Raw genomic sequence first — 14,285 nt, forward strand, 5'->3', positions numbered from 1 at the left:
GCCGTGCCAGCCAGGCCGGGGCAGGGCTGGGGCTGAAGTGAAGAGCAGAGCCGAGCCGAGCCGAGCCGAGCCGAGCCGAGCCGAGTCGAGCCGAGCCGGGTCAGTGCCGCGGACACACACTGCGCTGCTTTCATTTCGGGCGCGCACATGATGCAACAACGCCCCTAAAATAACTTCGCGTCACCTTCTCCCAGTGTTTTGTGTCCTCTGCTCGGAAGCAGCCGCGGCCTGCGCGGCCCCCTCGGCTCTCCGGCGGGCTCAGAGCTCCCCCTCCCGAGGCACCGCGGCCTCGCTGCTCCCCGGCGCCGCTCCCGCTGCCCTCGCCGGGTCCCTCTCCGGGGACGCCAGGGAGGAAGCGGCGGGGCGCCGCCTCCTGTCCCGGCAGGGGCGCTCGGCGGCCGCCGGGCCCGCAGGCAAGGTACCCGCCGCGGGAGGGACGGGCCGCCCGGCCGGCTCCGGGCGGGGCCGGGCCTGGCCCGGCGGGGGGCGGCGGAGCCGGGCCCCGGTGTAACCGCCCCCGCGGGTGCCCGGCGCTGCGGGCGGGCGGAGGGCGGGCGGCGCTGGGCGGCCGCACCGCATGCGCAGGAGGGCAGGTGTCGCCCGCAGCCGAGGAGCCGCCGGGAGCATCGCGGCAGCCCCATGGTGCTGTGTCAGGGCGGAGAGGGCGACGCCGCTCCGGCGGCGGGCGGGCAGGAGCCGGAGGTGCCGCCGGGCCGGGAGGATGGGCCGGGTGCGGTGCAGCCGCGCCTGTGCCCGGCGCCCGGCGTCGAGGCGGCGGGCGCCGAGGAGCGCCGCGCTTGTGGCTGCCGCTCGGGCGCGTCCTGGCCGTTCTGCTGCGAGGCACCTGGTGAGGAGCGGGACTCCGGCAGGCGGGGCAGGGGGGCAGCGTCGTCCCCGCTGGGCTGCCCGCTCTCGGGGTGACATCCCGCGGGGCAAGAAGAAGCGGCCCGAGGGCACCGGGCCGTCCGCACGTGGCGGCGGGGCGGGGAGCGGGCTCGGGCGGCTGCAGAGGGCGCCCGGCATCGGTGCCCGCCCCGCCGCCGGCAGGAGCCGCCGAGCCGCCGCCGAGCCGCCCCCCGGCGGCTCGCACCTGGTGCCCGCGGGTCACCTGCGAGCGGGTTCGGCCTCGCCCTCTTCCTCCCGCTCCTCTTGGCCGGACAAGCCGGCCGCGGTGGAGGAGTCAGCGAGCCGGCGGGCACGACCTGCTCCGTGCCCCTGTGCCCTGTGCCTTCGTGCCGGGCGCGGCTCGGGCCGGGTGCCCGGCGCCCTCCGCACCCCGGGAGCGGCCAGAGCGCCGGCACCGCTCATCCCCGGGGCCGGGCCGCTCTGTGGCCTTTGAGAGAGCTTCGGGAGCGATTATTCCTCGGGAAAACAGTACTTCCTGTTTTTAAAGTTTTAAAGTAAGACTTGTCAGGTTTGGGTAAGTAGAGGTGCCTTTTGCCTGTGTGAACTTCTGGCACTATAAACGCATTTGAGAATGCGCTTTAGTTAGTCCACGTCCTTAGGACTGTGACTTCTTGGGCAATTCTTACATTGCTTTAGTCTGAGTGTAATCGTTTTATCCTAACTCGAGTCAGCGCTTCACTTCGGGATGATTTTCAATTGATAAAGCCACAAACGTATTGTGGAATATGGACCATGTAGGTTTAAGGTGCAGTTCTCATAAAACATAGATGCCATCCTAAAATAATTTCTGATGTTATCTCGAGTACTTTTTTTTAAAAAAACTACTTCACTGAAAACGTGCTTGTCATTAAATTGATTGTAATTGACGTTCCAGCAGAAAATACGTTTGTTGGTGAGTTGTGAAGAGGCCAGAGTCCTTCACCATGAAACTCACATTAGTGAAACTCACATTAGTGAAACTCACATTAGTGAAACTCACATTAGTGTCACTTCTAAAGCAAAACTTGGGAAAAAAACCCCTAAAAAACGGTGTTTGAAACCCTGACAAACTTTCATTAATTAACCAGAAAGAGTACTTTGGTTTTGGCCTATCTGTCTCACGAAATTGTTGACTGAGTCTATGACTGAAGACTATGAATCACATGTAGATCTTGTCTGCATGACCATGATTAATTCCACTGCAGGCTGATGTGCTCCTGGCACTTTACAGAAGTCACAGAGAGCTCTTCTGCTTTTCACAATGTGGAGACTCTTCTGCCTTTCCTGAAGGTCTGGGAGATCATCTTCTCGCTGACCGTCTTTCCCATAGCCAGTACTCCTCTGCCTTTGCTACTGTTCTTGAGATGCCTGTGTGTGAGAAGTGTGATTTTCTTCATTGCATGCATTGTGCAAGTACAGCATTAAAAACACAATTAGAATTTACACCTGAAACAGGGAGCGGTGGGAGGCATTTACCTATGACTTAAAACAGGAATGGAAAATTGTTTGAAAGCATTACGTGTGGAGATGGCCAGGGAATAAAATTGGAAAACCAAATCTATAGCCACTCAAAAAAGAGGACCTGGGTACTGCTTGAAACCTTTTGATTTTTGGGCTGCTGCGTTCTTTGAAAAAAGCATGAGTGCTTGACTGTTTTGATGGTGTTAGGCTAGTATTTCAAGGCTTAATATTTTTTGGGGTGGGAATGTTATCTTAACCTAACTTCTCCCTAAAACTTACTTTGAAAGAACTTACTCTTCAGAACTGCAGTTCTTGTTTTTGGTGGAAGAACTTGGACCATTTTATTTTTAAAAGGAAATAAAACACTTTCTCGTTGCACTGAGTACATGCTTTGGCAATTCAAGATGTTGATGGTTTAAATTCTAGTCTTACAAGATTCTGAAGATTCTGTTTCTGATAGGCTTGGTGTATTGGGTAGCTTACAGAAATTAGTTCCTTCTGATTTTTGTTTGTTCCTTACAATTCAAAGCTTAGTTCTGGGTGTAAGATCCTTTCAGTGTATTTTGCTTTAATTTAATTGTTTTTTCCATTTCAACGCTTCCTTTATTTAGGTTGGCTTCATTCTGTAATAATCAGAGAAGCTATCATGCCTGAAATAAAAGTTAATAGTTCTGTTTGTGCTGTGTTCATCCATAAGCCAGCCCGGGTTTGGATTTCCCATTTCAGTTGTAGGCCAGTCTGATTCCTCTTGTTTCAATATTAGAGACTGTTGATTTTGTAGTTCTGTTATGTGCCTATGTGGATTAAGGCATTACGTAGTTCATGAACATTTTTTAAATCCACTTTGTTTTATAGTTGGTGGGTGTCCTGGTCCAGTGCTGGTTGGCAGTAGTTTTTGTAGTCAGTCTTATGTAAGAGGCTGTTGCTAAACAGGAATATTTCAGATAGAAGCTGTAACTCGTTTTCAGCTGCAGTGTGGCAGGATTCCTTGGGAAGCAGACCTTTTGCCTGCTTCAGGTTGTGGTTGCTGTTGTAAAGGCCAGGTCCCTAGGACTGTCAGCCTGCAGTCTCTCCTTCTAGGCACTGAGATGCAGTTTCTCAGCTTTGAGTGCTGATCTCAAGGAGGATCAAAATGGTTTGTGACAAGTTTTGTTAATTTAAAAAAAACCAACCTCTCAAAACCATACTTAGTTGCTAAGCAACTCGCAGCAGTACCCGGCTGATTATGTTTTAAAGTATCCATAAGGCTCACAGGCTGCTACACTGATGTGAGACGAGGCACCCTCTTATCAAAACACTGGCTCTGGGACATGGAGTTCTTGATCCTATCTTTAGAGGGAGTCACAGGGAAAAAAACAACCAATATTTTATGCAGGTAGAGAAAAAGAAAGAGATAGTGAGGTGATGCCCCACTCAAATTTTTAGATGGCCTGTATTTTCCCTGGTATTCATCTCTAGGTTCAGTGGAAATACTGTTCCTTTTATGCCACAAAGCAATAACAGAAAAGGCTGATTTCCATGGAGATTGCTGCTGCTGACCTCAACACAGTTCTTTGTCTCACAGTTCTCCCGCTCCTTCCTTTTTCTCCCCCCCCCCTTTTTTTTTTTAATAGTTTTGGGTGGAGAGAATGAGTGGAACGAGGAAGAGTATGTTGTTGAAGAGAGCCTGAGGCAATGAGGAAACCTGCATAGAAATATTAGACTTGGGAAACTTTCAGGAAGTGGAAGTCTGATAAATAAGCATAAACTAAGGTCTGCATGGAATTATGATAGATATCGGACCACTGATGTTTTAACATTAGTGATGTTCTGTACACAGATTTTACATTGTGTATTTGTGAGAAAGGGAATTAAATTTTTGCTTAGGAACCTGAGTTAACTGAGCAGCTGATTCCCAAGATAATAGTTTCAGAATCTGACCATGGACTGTTTTGTAGTCTGTTGTATTTATTGGTTTCTGGGCAGAATTGTGACCAGGCTCTATAGTAAATCACCCGTACTAGTCTGATACCTACAAGAAGTTGTCTACTAACTCACATAGAACTGCCATGGTTTGTATCTCAGGTGTTAGAGTTCATCTCTTACACCCTGTTTTAAGAAAAAAGAGGACCCATGATGGTCAGTGAAAAGTATTTTTGAGATAGGTCTGGTAAATACATGTAGTATTTGCATTTGTTTCTTTGGTTCCCCTGTTCTCCATCACAAAAATTGTTACAGATATGTGGAGCACTGCAGTGTATGGAGCTGCCTGATCAGAGAAGTCTTCTAATAGATCCTTATTAATTGTAGTTTATCTGTTGCAGAGACAAAGAAGAAAGCTGCGTGCCCAGGACTTGGTCTGTTTTACACCATACTGTCTGCCTTCCTTTTCTCAGTGGCCTCTTTATTCCTTAAAAAAATAGAAGATGTACATTCAGTGGAAGTGAGTGCATTTCGATGTGTTTTCCAAATGGCATTTGTTCTTCCCGGTTTAATATACTACAAGTAAGTGTAAAAAATGTTTAAAGTTATTTCTTAAAACTACATCTAGAATTATCACTCAAATTACAGTTGCAATGTTATTTTAGTTTTGACTTCAGTTGCATAACTGCATTATTTTAGATTAGTTGATAGTTTCTTAATACGATTCAGAAAACTGAAAACCTTTGACTCTCTGAATGGTAGAGTCTTCTGCTAGGATTATTGTATCAAATGCTTTTATTTCCACAAAGGGGTGATCTTGAAAAAACAGAAGGTAATTTGTGGATACTCTTGGGTTATTTTCCAAGTGAAAAATTAATCACTAGAAGAACAGGTTCTGGACTCTGAATGTGGTTGGGGGTCATGGTGGAAATAAATTGGTCTGTGATCAGACAGTTAAGAATTTTTGGGTATTAAACTCCCTTGTCAAGAAAAGTGTATACCATACTGAAATACATTTGGATGTTAGTCATGAAATAAGCAAGACAGTGACATTAATGTGACATTTCTGTTTTTCAGAACAGGGTTTTTGGGACCAAAAGGTAAAAGAATTTTTCTTTTCTTCCGAGGATTCCTTGGCTCTATTGCAATGGTTCTTCTCTACTACGCTTACCAAGCCATGCCTCTAGCTGATGCCACTGTGATAACTTTTACCAGTCCTGTTTTTACATCGTTGTTGGCATGGATCTTTCTCAAAGAGAAATACAGCCTTTGGGATCTTCTGTTTACTCTCTTTGCAATCACTGGAGTGATTCTTATTGCCAGACCACCATTTCTGTTTGGCTCACGTGTTACAGGGATTGAAGGAAGTTACTCGGATCACCTTAAAGGAACTATAGCAGCGATTGCAAGCACGTTATCTGCAGCTTCGACTATTGTTATAATAAGGAAGGTGGGGAAATCTGTGCATTATTTTTTGTCAATTTGGTATTACGCCGTCATTGGATTAATTGGATGTGTTATAGCATTGTTCATTTTGAATGAATGGCGTTTACCACATTGTGGTAGAGATAGGGTTTTTCTAATATTAATAGGCTTGCTAGGGTTGGGGGGTCAGGTATTTCTCACAAAAGCATTACAGATAGAGAAAGCTGGACCAGTATCAATAATGAGAACAATGGATGTGGTGTTTGCTTTTATTTTACAAGCTCTTTTTCTCAATCAGCTACCAACTTGGTGGACTGTGGGTGGTGCCCTTTGTGTAGTAGCCAGTAGTACTGGAACTGCCATTCGTAAGTGGAGACATAGTGTGAAAAAAGCCAAACAGAGGGAAATCTAACAGTATACACACAAATTCGTTACAGAAACAAGCAACCTTGAAAGATATATAAACATAATATTTATTTTAATTTATTTCAAATATCCCATTTACTAAACTGTAGTACCAAATTATATCCAGTAAAGTAACTTGACTTTTTTTTTAAACCAAAATTTAAGATGTTTTAGCAACAGATGAGGTATATACTTTTCTTTCTTACATTTAGGCATGCTAATATGGGCAGTAGAAAGATACTTAAAAGTTGTTGCTTTCTTTCAAAAGTGGACTATATTTATTTTCTTAAAGTTCCTGACTCTCCACTTAAACTCTTCCTTTATTTTTCAGAGCAGTGGAAATAAGTCTCCCAGACTTAATACTATTCTGTGCTTGATTACCACAGGGATTGCAGTACAAAAGTTAGAAGGGAATGAAGAGTTGATAATCCTTAAACAACCAGCTTTCACAGTATAGATAAAGCTTGTATTTCTATAAGCTTTCTAATTATTATTTTGCACAAAACGGATGCCAAATGCGAATTTAATTTTAATTTGGATTCTAAAAGAACAAAAGCGATTTAATTTTTCTAAGTAATGTCAGGAGAAAACCAACTTGTGAAAATTACGTATCAGCTTTGCTCTTTTAAAAAAAGAATTTCAAGTATTTGCACTTACTTCACATAGTGAAGCAACCTTATCACTTTTTTTGTTTTTCCAAAGTGATTTTCCTTATAAACATGTCTTTAGTTGCTGCAGTCTCAGTGATGAGAGACACAGTTAATTAAGTAACTACACATAAATTAACCCTTTCTTCTGGTGTGGAATGCTGCGCTGTAGCTGCACTTTTCTTTATTCTATGCAAAAGATTATATTTTTTAGGTATTTAATATAGGTTATATTTAATGCTGCTTATGACTCTTTTTAGATTCTTCTATACAAAAGTTCTTTTTAAGACCAAGTTTGAGTCTCCTTTGCCTTCATTAACTTAGGAGGATTTACATTAAAGCTTTTGCCTGTTTCCTAAAAATGTTCAAGAGCGCAATGTACAAGAGTGCAAAGTTTCACAGAAAATGCAGGTTGGCCAAGGGCATACAGAGATTCTACAGAACAGGTTTGAGGAAAGCTTGGTGGAAGGGTGACACTGTGCGTACACATCACATTCGGGCATCCACACTGCATCAGACTGTGCTAGTGGGCAACTTCAGCCCTGCTTCTCACGCTGGCCCTTTAAAATCTGTATTTATCACTTCTCTTGCACATCTTCTCACTTGTGTAGGCTTTATCTTGAATGCAACAAATACTAAAGAAAAATAGTTTTATTCCTGGTGTTGGTGTCCTTCACATTTCAGGAGGACTAAATGTTTAGCATCAGGAAGTGGGATTTTCCCAAGCTGAACATTACATACTTTTGGGTCTGGTCTCAGTAAAGTTTAAAGAAAATTGTAGCGAGTCTTTATTTGGTCCTTTGTATCTTGAGGAGGTTTTCAGAGTTATGAGGAGTTGCTAAGGTCACTTGGTCAGTTGCTCACCTATTGTTTAATACAGTTCTCCAGCTGTGTGCTGGACATTTTGTCCTGAAGGATGCTGTGACAGTGTCTGAAGCTCTGCTGAAGACCAGAAAGATTATGTGTCCTGGCTTTTCTAGACTGACTAGGTGGGCTACCCTCTAGTAGAAGGAAATCAGGCTTGACAATCAAGACTTGCCATCCATGAAGCCGTGCTGGCTGGGACCAATGGTTGAGTTGTCCTCCAGGTGTTTTTCATTACCTCACAGAAAAACCTTTTCCGTGTATCTGGATATGAGGAGCTATCTTTGTCCAAGTTTCTGTAGGTAAAACCTGCACGGTGAATCTGAGTGTCTTTATGGATATGAGAAGATTCTCATCCACCACTTGAGTGGTAGAATTGGTTCCTGCTTACAGCTGTCTGTTCTCTGATTTTCCTGAATGCTGAAGCTCAGCCACTGCTGACAAGGTCAGGAAACTGCTTTACTATCTCTTAAAAGCCTCACATAATAATAAAATTCCGGTTTGGCACTCTTTTTGCTTAATACTTGAAGCTGTGAACTGGGATTGATTTTCTGCTGCTTAACCATCACTGCCACTGAGCAATGGCTTTCAGGGGAAGGAAGGAAAACAGACTGCATTTTTCACTGCTTCACTTCATGTGTAATATGTATGTGTTTGAATTGCAGCTTATAAGGTGTGGTTCCAAAGCAGTTCAGATTGTTGCAAACTTGGATTGTCAGCTAGCCCTGTTCTCTCCTTGGCTCAATGCTTATGTGGTTATGTGATGAGCTACCCCTGGGAGCTCATCCAGTACACATCTTTTTGGTAAGGTTGTTGGAGAGGGCAAAACCAGGGTAGCCTAAACTTGATGACAGTATAAAAACATCAGGAAGTAAGATTAGTAAGTAGTTTAAATTACAGCATATGAACACTGCTTTGTCAGTACAGAATAAAAATTATTTGGAAGCTTGCATTGAAAAACATCTTTAGTTCATATGATTTCAATGAATCTTGTTTACACTTAGTAGAGAAGAACAGGTTACTGGAAAAAGGATTGTTTTCTTGCCCTTAACACATAAGTAATTGTAGAAAATATGCTACATGACCAGAAATCAACATCTAGGTATAGTGGTTTGTAATTTTTGTCTCAAGTTCTAGCAGAAACTCTTTCAATATACTAGTTGTGCCAAAACCCCCAGATGATTGGTTTTTTTCTTTGTTCAAACATACAGAGTTTCCTTATGGCTTCATCTGCTTATTTCCTCTTGCTGTTCTTAAACCTTGCTAAATATTTAAGTTGCTAAAATAATAATCTAAACCAGATCTTATGTTGGAGGATGTATGTTTTGGAACATTGTTTTGATTTTGATAGATCTTTTAGGGAACTGTTTAACTGGAATGAGAATGAAGGACTTGACTAGGGCTTCTCTATCCATAAAGCATGACTAGCTAGTTTCTGTAATTGGTTTTTCTAGGTGATGTTGGGTGTGAAAGGCATTTAAGCTTTAAGTTCTTCAACCACCTCACTTTTAAATTTTTTTTTTCCTCTCAAATATAGTTGAAAACCTAAATATTATTTGCAAGCCTTAAAGATAATGAAACTATGAAAGTGTGGATACCATGAAATGCTGGAGTTTTTTAATTGAAAATGTTTCTTAAAATTTCTGTCAGGATGGTAAAACTTTCCTTCAAAGCTTAACAGTGTGAGAATCTGAAATGAAACTGGCTGAGCCTTGGTTCTTTTATATTCTCATCTTTTTTAGCTTTTTAATACAGCAAGTTTCTCAGGGTCAAAAGTTACTTTTCTGAGCTTTGAGTCAGAAATACATTGATGTTCATTGTCTGTAGTGTCCTGTTGTGATCTTTACTTTAAAGTTGGATAAATATACTATTCTAATAGAAACTCCTGCCTATGTAACACGATGGAATATTGTTGCATTGCAATTGCTTTGTTGTAATGTTAAGTTTCTCTTGAATTTCAACATATTCATTCAGTGTTCTGATTTCAGTAGATTCTGAATAGAAAGCATAATAATTAATTACTGGTTATTTTGCACAGAAACATAGGGATAAAAAGATTTAGTTGTTAGCGATGCATCATAACTTTGGTTCATATATTCTTTACTATGCAAGACACTAATTGCTGGTGGTCTTCAGTGAGACTTTGTAGCCTTAAAGCCTTATGTATCCAACTCTTCTATAGAAAGCTGATGGCTTTGTACTGTCATTGTGCACCAGCCAATTTCTTTCAGGTTAAGTTGGTTGTTTAAAGTATGCTCTAAAAGTCCTTTAAAGAAGGACTTTTAAATAAGTCTACACCAAGAATTTGACAAGCTCATTGTGTAGACAAGGGTGGTCTATATAATTAAAATGGCATTTGTCTAACGCCAGGCATGAAGTAACCTCAAAAACATTGGTGATGTTGCTAGTTAAATGTGTAATTTTTATTCTGAAAACAGATTCCTAATTCCAAAAAGTTCAAGATGGTGCTTCCCATAATTAGTAATGACAAAATGGATCGTACTTCCCTTGATCATAATTTAAAATAAACAACTACTCCCATGGTATTTTCTCTTCCCTGAGCTTTTCTTTAAGAGCTGCCTGTTGGAAGGTTTATTTCTAGGAAGGCAGCCTCTTTCAAAGTTATTTCCTTTCTAACTAGCAGTAGTTACCCAGGAGAAGTCTGTTTTTTAGTTCTCTAACCATGATTACCATGGCAGGCTCATCTGTGGCATTAGCCCCACAAGGGTAATAAAAACATTGTTCCTGTCCCATCATGGATTCAGTGTTGGCAGTGCCGACAGCAGATGTGAACACTGACTTCAGCACAGGACATTGCAGCTACCAGCAGAATGCTTTTGGGGTCATAACTCCCTGTCCATCCAAAGAAAAGTTGTGGCTTTATGTTCCTGCAGATGCAGGAAAATTCAGGGGGGAGCACACATAGAGTGCTATGGTGATAACTTCTGTATATCAGAATGAGTAGTTTCCTATGTTATGTGAATTATTGTTCGACAAAAAGGGGTCAAAATACCCTCAGCATTAATTAAAGGATTTTTGCTATGTCCTATATATTGTTTAATATATGTTGAATTATATGTTTTGTAGAAGTTACTGGCTTTGTTATTTAGTAGTATATTTTTATAGACAATTCTTGTATATTGAAATGTTAAGAATATTTTCATAAGAGATTTATATTCCTCACTGCTAATAAAATGATCCTGAAGAATTAATCTCTGGCTTTGCATTGATTAGTGGAATATAACTGAATGTATTGATTGTAAAACTTAATGAAAGGACTGTTATCAAACAGTCCCTGGTAAACATGAACATAGGCCTCAAGTTCTGCTAATATTATCGTGTTGCGTCACTTTTTATGCCTTGCAGCAAGCTAGTGAAAAAAATGAAGCTTCCTCAACTTCCATACATGAATTTCTTAACTGGAAACACTGTGGCATTGACAGATCAGTAAAGTTAAATTTTCCTGTGTCCAAGTGGCAGTCTGTTTCTGTGGATTTTTTTGTTCTGTTTTATTACCATATATCATGATTGGAATTCAACTCATGTCCCACTTGTCACAAGGTGATACTTGATTCATCCATGTGGTTCCCATTATCTTGTGTGTTAATTATTAACTTTTCACTGAAGAGGAAAAAAAATCACATTTGGTAAGTATTACAGAAAGATTGCTAACTTCTATTATCCTTGCAGCAGTGCTGCTTCCTACAGTGTTGTCAGTTCTTATAAGAGCAGAAGATAACAGAAGTGACTTCTCAGGCTTGTGCTTGAGAACTTTGAGAGGCAGTGACAGACCTTTTTTTCTGGGTGTAACTTAGAGAGGGAAAAATAGATGAGGGACTGTGAGTTACATCGTGGGGAATTACTGGCAGTGTTGGTCTGTCTATCCAGCATCCTCTTCACTTGGTATGCTCAAAAATAAACTCATTGTAGGACAACTTGCCACTGTTTGATTCACATGCTTTAAAGTGAAGGAAAAGCAAGGTACTTCCAGGAGATCTAACTGTGCCTGGTATGGGCAAGGGAAGATTATTTATGAAAGAAACTTTTCCACTTCCTCCTGGCAGTTCTGTGTGTTCTTTGGAACAGCTAATCTAATAGATAGATATTTAAGCTTTGAAGGAGGCGGGGGGGAAAGAGCTTTTTGGATAGTATTAATATCTTTATTTAGAAATGATTAGTGACATAAGAGACAAAGGCTATTACTAGATAATAAAACAAAATTTCTTAAAACAAAATTACAGAATTATGCTATTTACACACAAAAAAACCTACCAAAAAAAAAAAGAGATCAAAGGATTTCAAATTAAAAAGCATTCCCATTATTGGAAAACAAACTTCACTGAAGTTGCAAAATACTTACGAACACTGCACTTTATTGATTTGATAAAGTGTTCTTACAACCCTGAGCACAGGAAGTAGTACATGAGATAAAATATGCAGATGAACTCTTCAAATAGGTTTCAGTTGATTGTCCTTCAAGTAGCTTTTATGGAACTGTATTTTCTGACACTACTAAATATAGTTTGCACGTTACTCTGACAAGAAGCAGTGAATTCCAGAAAAGATGGCAAGCGGATTTGAGAGCAGAGTTTACATGCTAAGCAAAGGGAAAAAGAGATTTGAGTTCTTGCAGTGCTGTAATAAGGTGTTTTTGGGGTCTGTATGAAAGAGGTGGCGAGAAAGCTCGTGTTTTCCAGCCAGCGAGCAAGTTCATTTTCCCTCTGTACTGTGACTGTTCTGTCAGCAGGTGGGGCTGTCTTTCTTAATTTATTCCTCAGGGTGTAAGATTAAATTGTCTTGAAAAACCAGATCCCCCGATCTAGACATTAAAAGTTTCAGTGCGGTGATGTACTCAGTGTAAATATTAAATTTAAGTAGGATTCCAAATGCTGTTGAAGCATCTTACTGACTACACAAAATGCTGCTCAGGAGACTCTTGAATAATCTCTTAAACACTTTTCTCTGATGTTTTAAACTGTATCCTGCACCCCCCCAGAGCAAAAGATTCTAGATGGTGCTGGAGGACTTTGGCAAGGCTCTCTGAAATTCTAGGGAGCAGGGAGAGACACTCTGCTCCCTTCATGCGAACATCAGCGAGTTGGCAGGGATCTTGTAATGAGATTGGCCATCTTATCAGTAATGATGGTACTGGGTACGATGCAGTCTGGACATGTAGCATATGTCCTAAATATTCTTATTTTAAAAAAAAAAAAAAAAAAAAAAAAAAAAAAAAAAAAAAAAAGCAAGGGATAACAAGTACATTCTTACTGTTAAATTCTTTGTGGCAAGTTGTGGTGGGCCAGGCTGAATTTAGGCTACTGGTTCTAATGTTGCACAGAAACAGAGCACTTATGCTGTCTGAGCAGTTGACCTTGTTGCTCTGTTCTTCTCCTGTTTTGCTGAGGGATTTAAAAACTATTTCTGTTCCACTCTTAATTTTTATTTTGGGGCTGGGGTGAGACCCCTGCGTAGTTCTTGAGCAGGTTCTTGCTGCAGGTGCTGAGGCAGAGAGGCCTTATACATCATCTAGTACCTCATGCCCAGGCCCTACTGCCAAATATTTCCAATGCCAGGGTTTCCCAGTAACTGTTGCTCTGGTCACCACAGCGCAGGGCTATGGACAGGAGCAGGTGTGCTGGAAGAGCCTCTTCAGGCAGAGCAGCTGATTAAATAAGGAAGTTGTGCAAGCTTTTGAGCATAGATTCACCATACTGTGCCTAAAGCCTGGCAGAGTTGGGAAAGGTTGTACCAACTTAAATTAAGGGAGAGAAATATTAGAAACGGAGGAGGTGGCATGGCTAAGTACTGCAGTGAACTAGAAAAAATACTTGTCAACATGTTTTCCATTGGAAGATTGGCTGGAGTATTTTTTGCTGGTGTTAACTGGCACTGGTAGGTGTTGTTCTGCTTCGTAGGAAGTACTGGACAGTTTTTGGGAAGCTGAGTAATGTTAGAGAAGAAAAAAACCTTTTTAATATTATTTGGAAAGGCTACGTGGCAAATCCATTTTATTTTATAAAAATACAGTGCACTGTGAATTAGATATTAATATTTACTTTCTTGTTTTCCCATTAGTACTTTATTACATAAAACAAATACTACTTTATATTACCATAAAAATTGTTCAGTCACTATTGGCTTTTGAGCAGGAAGTGAAAGAAAAAACTGTTAGCTTTTAAAAAGTAAACATGATTCTATTGGGTTTTTTTCACTTTGCCAGAATTATTTCATGTCAGTCCATGCCTCGTAAAAGATGTGTGTTGAATTTCTTCATTAAACATCATCTTTATGCACTATGAAAAAGACCCTATGTTCTGCTATTGAAGTAACGTATGTAGAGAGCCCATATGAAAACACTTAGCTGGTGTTCTTTATTCTTGCCATATGACAAAACATTTTTTCCATTATTAAAAATGGAGAGTGATAACAAAGTACTACAATCTGAGATCTTGCGTGGGAGGACTGCAAGTAGCAGGACAGCCTTTTCTTCCCCAGAAGCCTCGTTTGCTTATGTGATTTATCTCCCTTTTCTGCTTTACCTGCCAGAACCATGTAGCTGTATTTCCTTTGCAGTTTGTTACTTCTTAGTTTGCAAAAAATTTGAATTTCTGATGTTATCAGCACAGTTAGGTTGTTTTTTCAAGGAAGGAAGGAAGGAAGGAAGGAGTGAAATGTACGCATACACATATACATATG

The 14,285-nt window shown here is 41.3% G+C and overlaps 1 protein-coding gene across 1 annotated transcript; it reads left to right on the forward strand.

Annotated features, from left to right (window-relative positions):
• The first annotated feature begins 577 nt into the window (after window positions 1-577).
• On the forward strand, window positions 578-10,797 carry SLC35G1 (solute carrier family 35 member G1). The gene is given in 5 exon segments (XM_066191210.1): window positions 578-600; window positions 602-637; window positions 639-847; window positions 4,650-4,830; window positions 5,326-10,797. Coding segments are annotated over 5 exon segments (1,209 nt in total). The 3' UTR covers window positions 6,086-10,797.
• Window positions 10,798-14,285: the final 3,488 nt, after the last annotated feature.

Source organism: Chamaea fasciata, unplaced genomic scaffold, assembly GCF_029207755.1.
Source record: "Chamaea fasciata isolate MVZ Bird 193981 ecotype frontalis unplaced genomic scaffold, bChaFas1.0.hap1 SCAF_9, whole genome shotgun sequence".
In the NCBI taxonomy this organism is placed as follows: domain Eukaryota; kingdom Metazoa; phylum Chordata; class Aves; order Passeriformes; family Sylviidae; genus Chamaea; species Chamaea fasciata.